Source organism: Engraulis encrasicolus, chromosome 8, assembly GCF_034702125.1.
Source record: "Engraulis encrasicolus isolate BLACKSEA-1 chromosome 8, IST_EnEncr_1.0, whole genome shotgun sequence".
Lineage (NCBI taxonomy): Eukaryota > Metazoa > Chordata > Actinopteri > Clupeiformes > Engraulidae > Engraulis > Engraulis encrasicolus.
Window position 1 is genome coordinate 26,109,534 of NC_085864.1, and position 16,505 is coordinate 26,126,038.

Consider the following 16,505-nt stretch of genomic DNA (forward strand, 5'->3'; position numbering starts at 1 on the left):
ATGCTCAGACATCAAACAATAACAGGCATACCAGTGGCAAAAGTTTTTGACAACTCAAAAAAATGTACCGACAATCTGAAAGGCCACGTCAGCAATCCAAGACGATGTGGTAGGCTATAAATAACTTCTTGTACTTTATTTGATAGTCAGCATGCCGAGTTCAATGAAATCACAGTCAACAACAACCATTTTGATATGATAGGAGGCTGCATGCTATCAAGTCATCAACGGTGTATTGATAATCAAAAAGACGGAAAATAGGCATACATCTCAACTGTAGAGTGTGGATGTCCAAGAATTGAAATTTAACTTAGTGAGCAACACAACATCAATCTTTTGCGCAGCAGATGTTTGAAAGAAAGCGCAAAGAATTACAGCGTTTCTCACGCGATATCCCGTTACAAAGTTAACTTTCAGGACTTGATCCATCCACCACCTCATCCTCCCCTTACAGTGCACAATGTCACCCCTTTCTTATTATCTTGTTTTCAAGCGTTTTCCCCTTTTGTCATTCACAGCCAAGTTTATGGCATTCATCAAACACCGACTCGCTTGTTTGGATGAAGGTGTGGCGCGCGGGCTTATGCCAATCGCGAGGGGGCTGAAACGGAACTCAGTTTTTGGGAATCTATCTTCCATTCCATGAAACTTTTATTCGTCTCCTGCTGAAGAAATTCTAGCTAGTTCTACACGACTTCTTGAAGTCCGGAGGACGGCGTCACGTCCATGGCCCATGTTCGATACCCAGGAAAGACAGCTGTTGACGTGGCCAATAACTTTTCGGTGGCGCTTGGACGACCAATATGTGTCAACGGGACTCCATGGATTCTCTTCTTATTCGAAGAATGTGTCGAAAACAAATGGGAGTATTGGAGTGTGGTCATCGGTCTCATCTCAATGCTATGTTTCTTATTGTCAACTTTACCGTAAGTTTACGCATTTGTTGACAAACCAACAATATTCAGCCTTTTAAAAATAAGATTACAATTAAAAATATTAAGTTAATAATAACATTATTTTCTTTCCCAAAATTAGACATCTAACTCACTTCTCTCTTCTGTACAGTTTAAAATTCATGCCTGCAGGAAAAGTGATATACAGCAACTACTAGGCTACTGTATGTGTAAGATTGGGCCATTAATTATTAAGTACATGTGTAACCTCAGAGCATTTAGTTTGTATGAGAGCATTCAGGAATGCAAATTGGCTAGTGTCATGTTCTACAATTTTATGTTTGTGCTGTACATATATGCTTCTCTCTCCTTCTGCAGACAAGTCTATGAGGCATATAAGAGTGGGAAAGTAGACGAGGCCATGTCAGTCGGCTTCCTTCTCTTTTTATTCAGTGGAGACTTGAGCAATTTTGCTGGGTGCTATCTAACCAGACAACTACCTATTCAGGTAGGCTGAAGAATCTCCTTTTCTCTCTTTCTTTTTCTTTTTTGTTTTGTTTTAAAGGTGCCGCGTGATATTTCCTCATTCCATTCAGGTAACAGCATGTGGGGTAGAAGAAGGCTGGTTATAACTGAGGGAGTCCATTGTTTAAACATCTCAACTTGAGGGGCATTTTCTTGCTGACATTGCAATTTTTGTTTATTTCTTCCCTGTATGAATTCTAACAACACCAAGATCCTGTCAGAAGATCTGTAACACCATGAATAGCTGCTTGACATTGACATTGTATATTTACCTGCAGAGGGAGCTGTGTTGAAGCTTTAAATGCCTCTCTCTGTTCACAGACTGACGTTTGTGTCTGGCTACCCTTTTACCTTTTCCAATTGGTTTTGGGGAGTTTTTGAGCATAAAACTTTTTCATTGCTCATGAATGAAATATATGTGTATAATATATGACTCTTAAAACATCTTGTAATCTGACCTTTTCAGATTGTCACTGCAGTGTTCTACATCTACACAGACTCCATCCTGATATCCCAGTTCCTCTACTACAAAATAAAGAACAAATCTGTTCACAGTAAGCCACTTACTGCATTATACTGTACATTTGCATTAATTGCGCACCACTTACTTATAGTCACATGCCACTCCTAATACTGTGTCTCAGTAACCTGCATACATATTTACTCTATGCATGCATTGTGTACTTGCTTCTTAGAAAACAACTCGGTCTGATTATAAGTAGTGTGCTTGTTATAATCGTGGGTCAAAGGGATTAATATCCCAATCAAATCTCACGCACATCCAAATAAGACTTGTTTTGGGTGCAGGTTCAAAAAAGTTAAGTCCATAAGTAATTTTTAAAAATGCACATTGGGTGAGCTCCCATTTAATCCATTTTATTTCTGTGTGACCACCCTGGCCCTTCCTCAGACCTCCTCAGACTCTTACCTATGCAAAGTGATTAATAAACATGCAAGCGGTATCAATCTGTCTGAATTGTAAACAAAACATGACCAAAACAGTCTGTGCCTGAATTAAATCTTACTTTTAATAATTACTTCCTTATTCATCTGTGGACCCAATGACGGCTCCAAAACAGCTGTCATTTTATTTTAAAGGTGTGCAACAGTTTTTGTCTAATATGTCTGATGGATGTTGGTCATGTGGTTTTCAGCCAAGCCCCTATTGAAGTGGGTGTGCCTGGTGTGGTTTGGAGCTGGCACTGCTGTATGTGTGGTGCTCCCCAAGCTGGTAGAAGAGCTCCGGGCCATCCCCAATTCACAAGTGAGACAAACCTAAATGATAACGTAATAATGTTATTAAATGTTAATAATAATGAGCAAGGTTTTATTTTGCAATTACGTTACTAGTCTGGCCCACGTGAGATCAAATGGGCTGTATGTGGCCCCTGAATCCAGATGAATTTGACACCCTTTCTCTAATGTACTTTAATGTAACCAGAGGTGTCCAATTCGGCTTCAGAAAGTAAAGGCGGCATTGAGGTTTTCCACAGTTGACTTCACTGACGTAACAACTGGCCGACCCTTTTTTTGGGGTGTTCATTTACGATCAGCTGATACCGAGAAGGTTGGATCAAATATGTGGCAGGGATTTTACTTTCGGTCACTTTCCTGGGATTCATGCCTCTCAATGTCCATAATGTACGTATGGCAATTCATTCAAAAGACACTGTAATATGAAACCGATTTATCTATTGATTTATCTATTCACTTGGAGGGTGTAAGAAAGTTGTTCAGGAGTAAACCAGGTTATGTTAAGAGGTAAATCATGTAATAGAAGAGCCTGGAGTCCTCTTAAGTAAATGAGGACTTCAGGCTCTTGTATTAGATGATTTACCTCTCAACTTAATGTGGTGTACTCCTGAGCAAGCGTCCTAGTATAGGCCCCTGGTGTTTTACCTTGTTTGTTGTCTGTGTGATCTCTACAGTTGCAGGCCAAGTCCAGCAGTTTGATGACATCAGGCTACGTCTGTGGCTACCTGTCCTCTGTATGCTACCTGTCCTCCCGTTTCCCGCAGCTCTACATAAACGTATGTGCTGATCTTTTTAAAAAAAGATATTTTTTGGGGGTTTCCACCTTTAATTAACCAGACCAGGACAGTTGAGAGAGACAGGAAATGAGTGGAGGGAGAGAGAGGGGAAGGATCGGCAAAGGACCTCTGGTCAGAATCGAACCCGGGCCGCCGGCGCAATCGAGTCAAGTCAAGGCAGCGTTCATTGTTTCTTCATATGCACAGGTCATACAAGAAAATGTAAATTACGTTTCTCTCTCTATACTATGAAGGACATAGTAGACATTCACAGGACTGACATTTACAGACTGACATCACATTGCAAGACAGGACAAGTAACACTGATGGACCAATAACAGTTAAGTGATGAAGTAAAAAAAAAAATACTGAGCATTTAACATTGGTGAGTGACAGTGATGGACCAGTGATAAACCAGTAACAATAAGTGATTAGAGTAATAAGTAACAATTAACATCTAACATTGTACATTTAACATACAGGGGAAAATGGTACAACGCCCAGCTCATTAAGCTACCACGCCCCCATGTATGCTGTTCTTCACCATTTTGAGACGCTGTATGCCGTGCCCTGTAGGGAATGTTTTTAGTTGTTTAGTTGGGCTCGTGGGAGCAGAGAGAAAGAAAAAAAGATCATTCCTGCATTATCCAATTCACTTTGGCATTGGCATCATATTTGTTGCTGGCTTTCCAGCTGGTACGAAACGAATGTAATTGATGAAGTGCCTCTAGTCACATTCCTATCATCCTATTCCTATGATTTCATGTCAAGGCTAATTGTAGTATTGTATTTTGGACAACTTGCAGCGTGGGGACAGCTATGTTATTGAGGTTACAGAGGTGGCCGCCTTTGCCCATAAAGCACTGGGAAAAACACTGCCATAAAAAACTTTACAGCGGACATACAAGACTGTGGAATGGGGGGGACAAGTCGGGCCCAGATTCGGTGCTGTTACATGCGGTCGTATTAAAGGGAAGCAGACAGTCAGACAATGGAGGTTTGTGCGGGTAGAAATGTAACTCCAAACCATGCTGCCTCCTGCTGAGATTCAGCCTCACAGTTGTTGCTTTGTTTTATCCCTGCTTGAAATTGGACACGCTAGAGGTAGCTGATTGACTTAGTCGTCGTCCTCATGCTCACAGGGATGAAATGCTCACTGTTGTTTATACACATACACGCATGCAGGCACACACACACACACACACGCACGCACACACATGCGCGCACACACATGCACGCACATGCTTTAATCTGGTCAATATAGTGGTACGCAAAAAGTACTATCAGACGATTATGGGAATTGAGCTGCAAAAGTATGTGACAGGACTTCAACTTCCAAGTTGTGATGTTTGCTCAGAAAGGAATCAAACAGGAGACTCGCTTGTCCACAGCATCAGTACATTCCAGAACTCTGGTGATACCTCCCTCTCTCTCTCTCTCTCTTTCTCTCTCTCTCTCTCTCTCTCTCATCTCTCTCTCTCACACTCAGTCACTCTCTCTCTCTCTCTCTCTCTCTCTCTCTCTCTCTCTCTCTCTCTCTCTCTCTCTCTCTCTCTCTCACACACACACTCAGTCACTCTCTTTCTCTCGCTCTCTCTCGTTCTCTCCTGTCTTTCATCACAGCGCCATGGATTCATTACTTTAAAGATGGCATGTGGTTAGACATGACATTTCAATCAGCAGCACTGATGATGCCTCAATCTTCAAGCTCAGCAATGTCTGACACCTACTCCTTTGTGTGTGTGTGTGTGTCTCTCTCTCTCTCTCTCTCTCTCTCTGTTTCTCTCTCTCTCTCTGTCTCTCTCTCTCTCTCTTTCATGAATGATGAAATCACTGTTGCCAAAGCAAGATACATACGTGAGGAAAAATAAAATAAAGACATATAGTCTAATATTAATAATACTTGTATTTTTTTCTCTATCTCTCTTTCTCTCTCTTTCTCTCTCTCTCTCTCTCTTTCTCTCTCTCTCTCTTTCTCTTTCTCTCTCCCTTCCTCTCTCTCCCTCTCCCTCTCCCTCTCCCTCTCCCTCTCTCTCAAATTCAAACTCAAATGTACTATTTCTCTCTCTCTGTCTGCAGTTTAAGAGGCAGTCTACGGAGGGCACGTCCTACCTGCTGTTCTTCCTGGCCATGCTGGGTAATGGCACGTATGGGCTGAGCCTGATGGCCATGCTGCCGGCCCTCAAGGGCTCCAAGAGCACCTTCATCCTCAACCACCTGGCCTGGCTCATCGGCAGCCTCGGGGTTCTCTTCCTCGACTTTTTCGTATCCTTCCTTAGAGACTGAACGACAAGAAACTTGTTGGGCATTTGAAATATACTGTACATTTGAACTGTAGCTTGAAATGGTTATGATGAGTTTTAAAGAGATTTCTGATTTTGATAGACGTTTTTTCTCTCTCTTTCCCTCTCTTCTTCTGACTATTCTGAGGAAGTGTTACATAGCATATTTATAAGTGTTATATACAGGGCTCTGAATTAACACCAGCCAAATGGCCAAATGCTGGTGAAATGTCAGTTTGGCTGGTAGAAAAGACCAACTTACTAGCCACTTTGACCCATTCGTGAATATGTGTTGGTAAGCTAGTAAGAGTATACAGTATCTACTAGCCATTTTGTTGGTGATGAAAAAGGTTAATTTAGAGCCCTGGTTATATAGCATATTTAATGCAGTCAATTACAGCTTACATACATCTTAATTATGGCCTCAAAAGCCACAGGTGTAAACTTCTCTAAGAAATCAGCTTTGTTGCACTTGCACCAAAAAGTTGTGGAACATTGTGTTGACATAACTCATTTGTTTTCCTCAACATCTGCTGCCTTCCTCCAGGTAACAGCTCAGTTTATCATGTACAGAAAGAACGTCTCCTCCAGCAATGTGGCGATGGATTTGAAATTCACAGAAGAAGAACCTCTGTTGTTTGAAGAGGAGGAAGAGGAGGAGGAAGAGTTATGAAGGGTTGCTGAAGGTGACTGACAATTCAGCAAGGAGTACTGTAAAAGTTCTCAAAACATTCCAGGCAGTTGACTAAAGTGATGGGGGGGGCAATGGAATAGATGTGTGCATAGCTGTTCTTGAGTATCTTGATTATCAGCAACTTTCAAGGTGTTGCGCCACTAGGAGGGAGCAGCCTGGCTAGTTCTCGAGGACATATGCTGCTGTGTGGAACCAGAGTTTAGAGTATAGATCAAGTGTTTGATAATTGTTTTCTTTTATTTAATTAGTATGACAATGATGTGTGGCAGATGGAACCTGGTCTTGTGTGAGTTTGAGTTTGTTCGATTGTCACTATATTGCCCTCCATGCCATCGGATTGTAATGGGTTTCTTGTAGCCTGGGAACTCTCCCATACTACCTTTAGTTCTGCACAATCGTTCCGATCTCACTTATGATTAGGTCTGGTGGTAACCAGGCAAGGTTGCTTGTGTTCTAGCTCTAGAACGTCTGGTGGAGTGCGTTGCATACCTGACTCAGCTGTATCAGCCACATTGGTATGAGTTACTGAGTTATGTTTTACAAGAGGCCATCTGTTTCGCAACAGACATCTGTGTTGACACGCACACGGGCCCTTCAAGTAGAGAAGGGCTTCATTTTCTAGCCACGTTTATTTACCCCTGCTGTTGTGGGCCGAAGCTTCCTCAAACTGTTAGTCATTTTGCAATTGAGTGTGATTCTTACAGGCAAACCCAAGTCTCACTCATAGGGCTTTGCTTTAAATAAATAACAAGAGATCCTTATCCAGGCAGAGACTTCATGAATTGAACCACAGAGGCAACTATTTCCAGATGACTAATCCAGCTGTCTGCTGTTCATGTCTTATGCGAGTGGCAGACCTGATGTCAGCAATACCAGCTTGACCTTGAGGGCCCTTTTCTCTAATTACATCATGTTTGTGCATGCACATTTCATGTAGTCTTATTAACCCATTTTGTCCTAAGCGCCTTTTGAGAAAGGGTGCCCTTTGCCTAAATATCTCAGCCTCCAAAGCGCATACAAACATGAAATGAGTTGTATTTAAAAGCTAGGACCCTCGTTTTGCCTTAGAATGTGTTCATTCAGCTCTAACTTACCCACATTTTAATAAAACAGCTCAAATCTCAAGAACCTGAATGCACCGTATGTGTCTCCAGGACACAATGGGTTAAAATAGACTTTTCTGAAATACTATTTAACTGGCGAAAGACAGCTCATCAAATAGTATCAAAGGCAATTATTCCGACAGTGGCCATTGATCCGTCCATGTGGTAGCCTTCTGGTGTGTGTGTGTGTAGCCTTTTGAATGAACAAGCGTACAATCGCGTATGAATGAAAATCCGGGGAGCAGGGTTCCAAGTATAGGTTTAATGATGAATCTGAGGAAGTAGACACAGACAAAAGTAGTACACCTACTAAAAGAGGACCTGCATGGCCGTGTTTTGCAATGCGAGTCAGGCAGATTGACCACCAGTCTATCAACAGGGGGGTATGCAAAGAAGCTGTTTCAGCAGTAAAGCAGGTTAAGTTAACCCTGATGTAGAGGTTTAATCATCTAAAAGAGCCTGGATTCCTCATTTTCTTAAAGGTGCACTGAGCAGGAACTGGTCAAAAAGGTACTGCAACTATGCTGCTCATTGAAACTGGGTTGCCAAATTTGATATTTTCATGAAAGTTTACGAAGTAATAAACTAATATTTTCTAGTATGACCCAAGCACAGTCATTTTAGCAGCTAAAAATTTCTATTTCTTGGGAAAAAAAATCCCAGTCATAATGAATACTTAGAATTTGATGGTGGTGGTAAGTATTCATGAAAAAGGTAACATTAGTGAATGGGTAGCATGAATTGTGGAAATAAATAACTAAAAATCTTATACAGTGTACCTTTAAGGTAAAGTTGGAACATAAAAATAAAGTATCCAAGGCACTCTTCAAGAACGTTAAAATAGCTAAATGGCACCAATGACATGTGAGCAGGTGACAGGTTTATCTATTTAACTTAGCCAGGTTTATCACTTAACCATGTTTTTAAGTATACCTCGCAGGTCTACCACGTACAATACACCTGGGGTACATTTCTGGAAAGCGTAGTTGTTAACAGTTAGCAACTTCATTAGTTGCCATTGGGTAATTGCATTGCAACCAACAAAGTAGCTAACATAGTTAGCAACTACGCTTTCCAGAAACGCACCCCTGATTTGTCACTAAGTACTTGGTAAACCTCCACCCCCTGTTGTTGTACTTTGGCTATTGATGGGGAGGGTAACTTACATGGTTAGGTTACTCATTTCCTTTAGCCTTTGCTATGTGCTCTTTTGTGTAAGTGCCTTTGTCTGTCGACCTCCCGATTTACAGGCTTTTGCTCCTGGCCTACATTGGAGTATGACTGTGTTGTGTGGTTGTCTTTCACCACTGGGTTATTATGGTTCATCTTGAATTGTATTTGCTTTTAGACTGAAGGCTTGTCAAGACAAAGTGTACCATTTCTTATGCATATAATTTAGAGGCCTCTATGAAATACGGACTTTACTTTTCTTTCACGGTTTTTTTTTTCTCAAAGGAGGTTCCATAAGGTCTCCATGTGCATCCTGTAAGCAAACGTGAACAATGCACTTAAACTTTGCTGCAGGATGTATTTACTTATTTTGTAATTTAATCAGTCTTGCAATTAAGAGGGATTTAAAGCCATAAACTTTTATATATCTTTAATACAAGTTCTTCCGAGCCAGGCTCCCTCTCTTGTTCCTCAGAGAGAGCTGACTGTGTATGAATTTTTCTACCTCGTTCAGAGTGAATTCAGCTGATTGGATGATTGTGATTGGGTGATATGATCATGTGTTGGATGATTCGGGTTGGTTTATGTGCATTTGTCATTGCCTCTGTAAACTGTACTCCTGCAATCACTTATGTTGTTATCTCAAAAATATAATCTATGTGAATCTTCAAGGTATCCTGGGGACCCTGGGACTAAACATGCATACACTGGTTTTAATTTAGTTTTTCATTTTTTAAATGTTTCCTTACACAATAATGTTTATATTTCCAGTATGAATAATACTGTATGTTTTAAATCTGGTCATGCACCAGATCACTCCTTTTATATTCTGTGACAATACACGGTCCTACAATATCCCATGCATAACATACCATATTGCTAAGGGACTATTCTATGTGATGCTAAGGGATATAGGATATGTAATAACATGCCTAATAACAAGTTGTTACAACTGTAGACTATTTATTTTTCTTCACTGGGCGTATACGGTATGTGTACTTGAACAAGGAATCGCTGTTTCTGGGGTAATAATGGCAAGATATAGATAATTATGTATTTTTAAAGAAATATATTATGGTACAATATTTGTGTGAATACAAAGGTAATATTTGACTTGGGAGGTTTATATTTATTATTGGAGGGGTTGAAGCTTCAGGCACTCTTGTGAACACTTATGTTACAGATTCTAAACATTTCATTAAAGTGCAATATCTTTTTTTCAAAATCTGTGTATTTGTATTTTTTTGAAATATTTACACACCAAGTCTTCAGGATTTTACTTAGTGATGCATTACCACAAGATAAATAATGGCTCATAGTTTAAATGACTGATGGTGCTGCGCGCATTCTATTTTCCAACATCAAGACGGACCGTTAGTTCTGTTGTGTCTGTGCAGTGAGATAAATCGACTCCAGTACACATAGGAGAGGTTTAGACAGCGTTCTCAACAGATATTCACTTTTTTAAAGATTACAGCCTTAAAACAGAAAGAAGATATTTTGCGCCCTCTCATGGATATGGAATATACCTTGTGCGTAATTGCGCTTGACTGAGAATCACTCCAGCCAATGCTTGGGTTCCATACTGGCACCGTTTGGGAAACGTTCCACTTTCCGAGGGGAGGGACTTCCTCGAGACTGTCTGTTGGATGGCAGCTGCACCTAGGTGACACGTAACTAAAATTAAAGGTGCAGTATAGGCCGCGTTTGTTCGGACTCTTGAGCTGGCTTTTTGAAGTTATTAAGAATGCACAGTAGCGTAACTGGGTGAATACTTGCATGCATTTTTGTCGCAACACTTATCAAGTTGTTTCCAGGGAGTTATTTCATTCATTTTCCTCTAATTTCGCGGAAGTTAAGTTGTTGCGCTACTCACATAGGTATAAAACATGATCTAAGCTTTTTCGTAAAGTAGGTTAGCTACTTTGTCGCCACGCAAAAAATATCAACAATGTCCGCAGTTTTATTATAAGTGAAGGAATGCGCATCCGGTTTTCATTCACGCTGGATCCACACTGACAACACCAGGAGAAGGCTGTGGGATTTGCAATCGGAGAATAAGGACTGGTGAAAAGTTTGGAAAAGTTTCACTGAAGTTTTGCTGCTGACAGACTGCGAGGTGGCTAGCGACGCAGCAGTCATGGGCAACGGAGTGTGCTCTCGAAGACAGAGGAAGATCTTCCAGTCTCTCTTGGCCGTCACGATAATATTCGGAATGATATACGGAGGCATGGTCTCCTATGAAATGCATAAACAGCTCAAACGGACAGAAGCATTAGCCTCGAAGTATCAGCAGCACCAGGAGTCCCTTTCGGCGCAGCTTCAAGGTAAACATACCAGATCCGACCCCCACACGTTGCTGGGGAGATTTCTACTCCCCCAGTTCATTTCACGTCTTTGCATGTTTGGATGCGAATGTGGTGTTTCTTTCTGAGTGTGTTGTTTCAGTTTACCCCTACGCCAGGAGTTAAGAGCGAAATATGCAAAACTATAGCAGCCCCACCACAGTGAGTGCCAGTCCGAATACAGTAGCCTAGTCGATAGTGTCCCAATGTATGTGAACTTCTTGGCCTACAGTATTCCAATTAAGTGTTTTGTGGCACTTCCATGACATCAGCACAGAACTCCGCACTTTTTGTTCTCATGGCTGTGGGTCATCCTGTTCTCTGTAGATAAATGTTAAGGTGAGATGCTGTTAGACTTTTCTCGTCCCACGGCGACACCCCCAGCCAGACGTGTTCTAATAGCCTACAAGAAGATTGCTCATGTCCTGGTATTTACATTGGATGCCACCACTGGATGCCCCCTTAACCTTTCATTAAGGGTACTCCATGTGAACTTCAACTCACCCTCTCAATAGAAGCTGTGAGATACCAGTACGAGCAACCGTTGGCCTATCTGAACCGGACTTCTCTTGTCAAATACATTGTGTAGTAGGCCTACATCTATGTATTATGTCGATGCCCATGCTGTGTCTGATCAATAACTTTGTATGGCACTCTTAATTCGATTTAGGACTAGAAGGACCTTCTCTTAGCCAATCTCTTAGGCGTAGCCTATTTAAGTTAAACTGTTTTTAGAGTTGACAAAGGCCTGCGGGCTGTGTCATCTATTGAAATCTATTCATAGAGGTTACTCCCCAGTCATGAAGTAAAGAGTGGGTATCAGGTCACTCTTTCCAGTTATAAGCAACTGTTGTCATTTGTCATGCAGCTCTAGGACTCGGCCCACAATTTGGCCATCTAAAGTCTCATCCATGCAGATATGGACACTGCTGAAGCACAAGAGTTTCACATATTATTACTTATTTGCTAGTGTTGCAAGTAGACGTATTGGTGAGCGTAGTAATATTAGAACGTTTTCCACATGCAGCAGTGTTTGCAGTACAAAGGCTGGCACCAGACATGAGACACAGACAGGCGTAACACAGCAACAAACAGAAAGCAAAAAAAAAGTAAAACATTACTACTCACACTAGCACCAGGGTCGCTGACAGCTTTTGCTGGGCCCAGGACAAAGTCATCTGAAAGGGCCCCAACCCAATACATACAATGTAATGAGCGCCCAAATTCTGGTGCCCCTCTCTCCCTGGGCCCGGGACGGCAGACCCCTTTGTCCCCTCGTCGCCTTCCCTGCTTAACACTAAGGCTGGATGACTGGGTTAACATGTCACCTCCTCTAGTGCTTTAATGGCATGATGGATAAAGAACAATCTCGACCTGTTTTGGCCGGGGGGTGGGGGGGTGGTGTTGCAGAAGCAACATCCAGATGGCAGGAGTTGGAAACAGGAGGATGGGAATCGGTATTTTGTTCAATGATGACTGTCTTTTTTTTTTTACAAGTCTGTCCTTATAATTGCCCTCCATACTTGGCAGAGGTATCTCAAGTAGCTTGCTGAAGTAGTGACCGTCTTCCTGACCACCTTTTCCTGTGCCTCAGCGGCATTGCCAAACCAGCAAATAATACAGAAAGTTAAAACATTTTTAATAAAAGCAGTATATAACATGCTTATTATTACTTAATTACCATCACCTGTAAGTGATTATATACAGTACGTATCTGCAAACGGACTTCCTCTTTCCAGGGTGTCGCCAACTCGCCATGTCATGCCTTGTTGCTGGATATGTGACACTCGTTGCGCCTTTCACTGTTGGGTTGGTCTGTATTGGCAGCCAGCTGGGGTTGCAGGTCACTGTATTGTCTGATCACTACATGTATGTCTCGGTAAAGGAGTTGCAGGTCTCAGGTTCTCAGAAAAGCATACATTGCAACCAGAAAGAAGACATCCGAGATCTTTGTTTTGTGTTCTGAGATCTTGCTGAAGAAAGGTGCTAACACAATGATATATATAGGCACCTTCATGGCTTCTTGTGTTGGAGCTGAAAGCCTCTTGTCTTGAAAGGCAGTTAACTGTCCCTCTGTTATCTCATCATACACTCACCGGCCACTTTATTAGGTACAACTCTTCAGTGCTGGGTTGGACCCCCTTTTGCAATCAGAAATGCTAACTGCCTGCAACAATACCCGGGGAGGCTATGCTGCCCTACAAAGCAAAAAGGCAGTAACTGCATTGCTGTTCAAAATGAGTTACTTTGACTTTAATGTCATATATATAAAATTCTAAAGTTAAACAAAATGATTGATCTGCAAAAAAGGTTGTAATTTAAAGTAACAAAACTGTCACATGTCAATAATCTCCCAAAAAACACATATACTGGATTGCAGTATCATTTCAAAGTCAACTGACTCAGTTTTGAGCTCTGCGCAGTTACTGCCTTTTTGCTTTGTAGGGCAGTATGGCATTCCAACAAAGATCTATGGGGTTTTTTCTGTTCTTAGCGGACAGGAGTGGCACCCAATGTATTCTTCTGCTGCCCATCTGCCTCAAGATTTGATGTGCTGTGCGTTCCGAGATTGGCTTATGCATACCTTGGCTATAATGAGTAGTTATTTGACTTAATGTTGCCTTTGTATAAACTTGAACCAGTCAGACCATTCTCCTCTGACCTCTGACATCAACAAGGCGTTTTTGCACACAGAACTGCCGCTCGCTCAGTGTATATTTTTTTCTTTTTCGGGCCATTCTTCGTAAACCCTAGAGATGGTTGTGTGTGAATATCCTAGTAGATCAGTAGTTTCTGAAATACTCAAATCAAGCCCTTCTGGTATCAACAGCCATGCTCAAAAACATTTAAATAACATTTCTTCCCCATTCTGATGCTCGTTTGAACTGCATCAGATCATCTTGACCATGTCTACACGCATAAATGCATTGAGTTGCCATCGTCATTGGCTGATCAGAAATTTGCATCAGTGAACAGTTGGAAAGGTATGCCTAAGCAATCACTTCATTTATCGCATTGTGGAGGTCGATGTGCTCTGTCAGTCATCTTTCCTTTCTATCATGCCCATATTAAATTTTATATTAACTTGACATCTGGTGATATAAATCTTTGTATATTTTCATGCACTGTCTATACACAAGTAACATACTCTTACCTACAGTTTTGTTGGCTTAACACACCTGTGTATCTGTATCAACGGTCTGCATCTTTGTATACAGGCCAGATGCCCTTTGCTGGAGTTTGTGCGAACTGTAGCACTGTGAGAACCTTTATTTGTTACCCCTGAAAGCTTGAGCTTAAATCAAGAGAAAGCAAGCACCTTACACGTATAGATCTGCCAGTTTCCTGGTGGAGTCAGGGTATCATGCCCGTGGTATAAGAAGAAAACAAGCCAGGGGTGCATTTCTCAAACTCATAGTTGCTAACTACATTAGCTACGTTGTTCTTTGCAATGCAATTTCCCATTTTGCAACTACCCAAGTTGCTAACGGGCTAACAACTACGCTTTTGAGAAACCCAACCCAGTGAAGGAGTGGGAAAAGACCAAAGACTAGCCGTTTCTTGGCCTTTGTTTTTCTCGCTCTCCCTCCCACTCCAGGCTTTAGTTTTTGACTGCAAGCATGGTTTTGGTCTGTCTCACCTGACAGGAGCTCCTTTTCTTGTCTAAGGTTACACAGGGAGGGAGGCACTCCTCAAAGCTCTGGGGTGCGTTTCTCGAAAGTGTAGTTGTTAGCCAGTTTGCAAGTTCTGTAGTTGTCAATGGGAAATTGCATTGCAAACAACAAAGTAGCTAATGTAGTTAGCAACTATGCTTTCAAGAAACGCACCCCTGATCAGGCAGGGGCTTTTTTTTTGGAGTTTGACTTCTCAGCCAAGCCCCACTCACCGAGGCCTGGGACACAAAGAGGGTGAAACTGCAGCCATACGATACTGCACACAGTATACTGTAGTAGGAGCAGGAAACTCCTGCTGTTTGGTGAGAGGCAAGCCGCTTGAGATCTGAGTAGTGATAGTCGTCGGACGTAAGCCTTTCATGTGTTGAGGTTTGATCAGATTTTTATCAGAATGCCCCTGTGCTTTTAGTGTGAGTGTTGACATAGTGACACGATGGATGTGGTGATTAACATGGGTTATCTGAAAAGCTGGTGTTTTGAGGAGGGGTGGCACATTTGAACATTGTGTACACAAACCAAGCACATTTCAACTCTCAGATCATAATTATTTTCATCAGGTATGATGATACCACTATTGGTGCCCAAGACTTTCAAGCTGCTGTCTCTTGCTTCTGTCCCTCTCTGCTATGTCAATTGGCTATTAGGACCTGCCTTTCATTCATTTCAAAGAAGAAGGTGCAATGCACCATGCATGTGAAGCATGTGGCCCTATGCAGGTAGAGGTTGTCTATCGTACATGTCCTAAATGCAGAATACCTGAAAATTAGCAGGGTAACATGACCATTATGCAGGAAAAAATAAACAACTCGGGGAATAAAAAAGCACCTCTTGCATTCATTGAAACGCTATGGGTTCATATCGCCAACCCACACATCCTGTATCCTGCATCTTAGTCTCCCTGTCAGGTGTAACACAGTAACAATGTAAACAGCGAAACAAACACAAAACTCACTGTGTTTTGAGAAAGTCTACCCTGCCTGCCACATTTCAGCAACACAAGTATTGACATTGACAGTATGAGTCATGACAATATTGACAATATGACAATATGTGACAATAATAGATAATATAAATATTATAAAGATTGCAATATGGGTCAATGTTTTTGGGTTCAGCACTCAAGAGTATGGTATTAACATTTTGAAAGGTCATGTAGATTGAACAAGCATGTTTGAACTGAGGCTCTACGCTACAGACCTGCATCGGTTACAAACCCTGCAAAATAAAAATGTCCAACTGCCTTTAATTGTGCGAGACTAAAAAGAAGATGCATAACATTCGCAAGCTAATCACAGACAAAGGTGATTTAACAGTGTATTCCTTCAGTTGTTCATAATGCCATCTGGTTGAAATAAGCATGTCTCTTCAGATAGTTCTAAGCATGATGAGGAAATCAACAGGCCCTACGTAAGGCCCTTTTTAATTTTGCCTTTATTTTTGACCGTACAGTGGAGGGGAGACAGGAAATGAGTGGGGAGAGAGAGTCGGGGAAGGATCGGCAAATGACCCGGGCCGGAATCGAACCCGGGTCACCGGTGTCGTAACCCAGTGCCCCACCGCTAGGCCACAGCATGGCCCCTAAGGCTCTTTTGATGCTGAGATTCTCTACCACTGTCCGCTTACTCGCTATTCAATAAGACTGCATAGTTGCCAATTCAATAGTTAATTTAAAAGAATATTAGTAGGGGAACTCTAGATCACTGACTTTATAGACAATGCATGATTGACGCCAGCATTATACGCATGACATAACAGTGCCATAACAGTGTTGTAACGCAGTCATGTTTGT

The 16,505-nt window shown here is 41.7% G+C and overlaps 2 protein-coding genes across 3 annotated transcripts in view; both read left to right on the forward strand.

Annotated features, from left to right (window-relative positions):
- On the forward strand, nucleotides 1–9,895 carry LOC134454369 (lysosomal amino acid transporter 1 homolog). Of its 2 annotated transcripts, none has more exons than XM_063205322.1 (8): nucleotides 1–109; nucleotides 519–926; nucleotides 1,272–1,401; nucleotides 1,885–1,972; nucleotides 2,573–2,682; nucleotides 3,347–3,448; nucleotides 5,528–5,713; nucleotides 6,278–9,895. In XM_063205322.1, exons 2-8 carry the CDS (start codon nucleotides 727–729, stop codon nucleotides 6,401–6,403), a joined length of 942 nt encoding a protein of 313 aa, XP_063061392.1. In that variant the 5' UTR covers nucleotides 1–109; nucleotides 519–726; the 3' UTR covers nucleotides 6,404–9,895. The 2 variants fall into 2 exon arrangements, with proteins under 2 accessions (XP_063061392.1, XP_063061393.1); XM_063205323.1 differs by lacking the exon at nucleotides 1–109 and adding an exon at nucleotides 150–230.
- A 441-nt stretch (nucleotides 9,896–10,336) lies between these two features.
- Nucleotides 10,337–16,505, forward strand: part of LOC134454370 (Golgi integral membrane protein 4-like) — a 41,284-nt gene continuing 35,115 nt past the window's right edge. The window contains exon 1 of the mRNA XM_063205325.1: nucleotides 10,337–11,024. Within this exon, the coding sequence (XP_063061395.1) occupies nucleotides 10,838–11,024 (187 nt within the window). The 5' untranslated portion in view covers nucleotides 10,337–10,837. The remainder of the gene's footprint in view (nucleotides 11,025–16,505) is intronic.

Coding starts and splice junctions, on each gene's coding strand:
- LOC134454369 (XM_063205322.1), top strand. CDS start 727: ATGGCCCATGTTCGATACCCAGGAAAGACAGCTGTTGACGTGGCCAAT. Junction 927..1,271: donor TTCTTATTGTCAACTTTACC/GTAAGTTTACGC, acceptor CTCCTTCTGCAG/ACAAGTCTATGAGGCATATA. Junction 2,683..3,346: donor GGGCCATCCCCAATTCACAA/GTGAGACAAACC, acceptor TGATCTCTACAG/TTGCAGGCCAAGTCCAGCAG.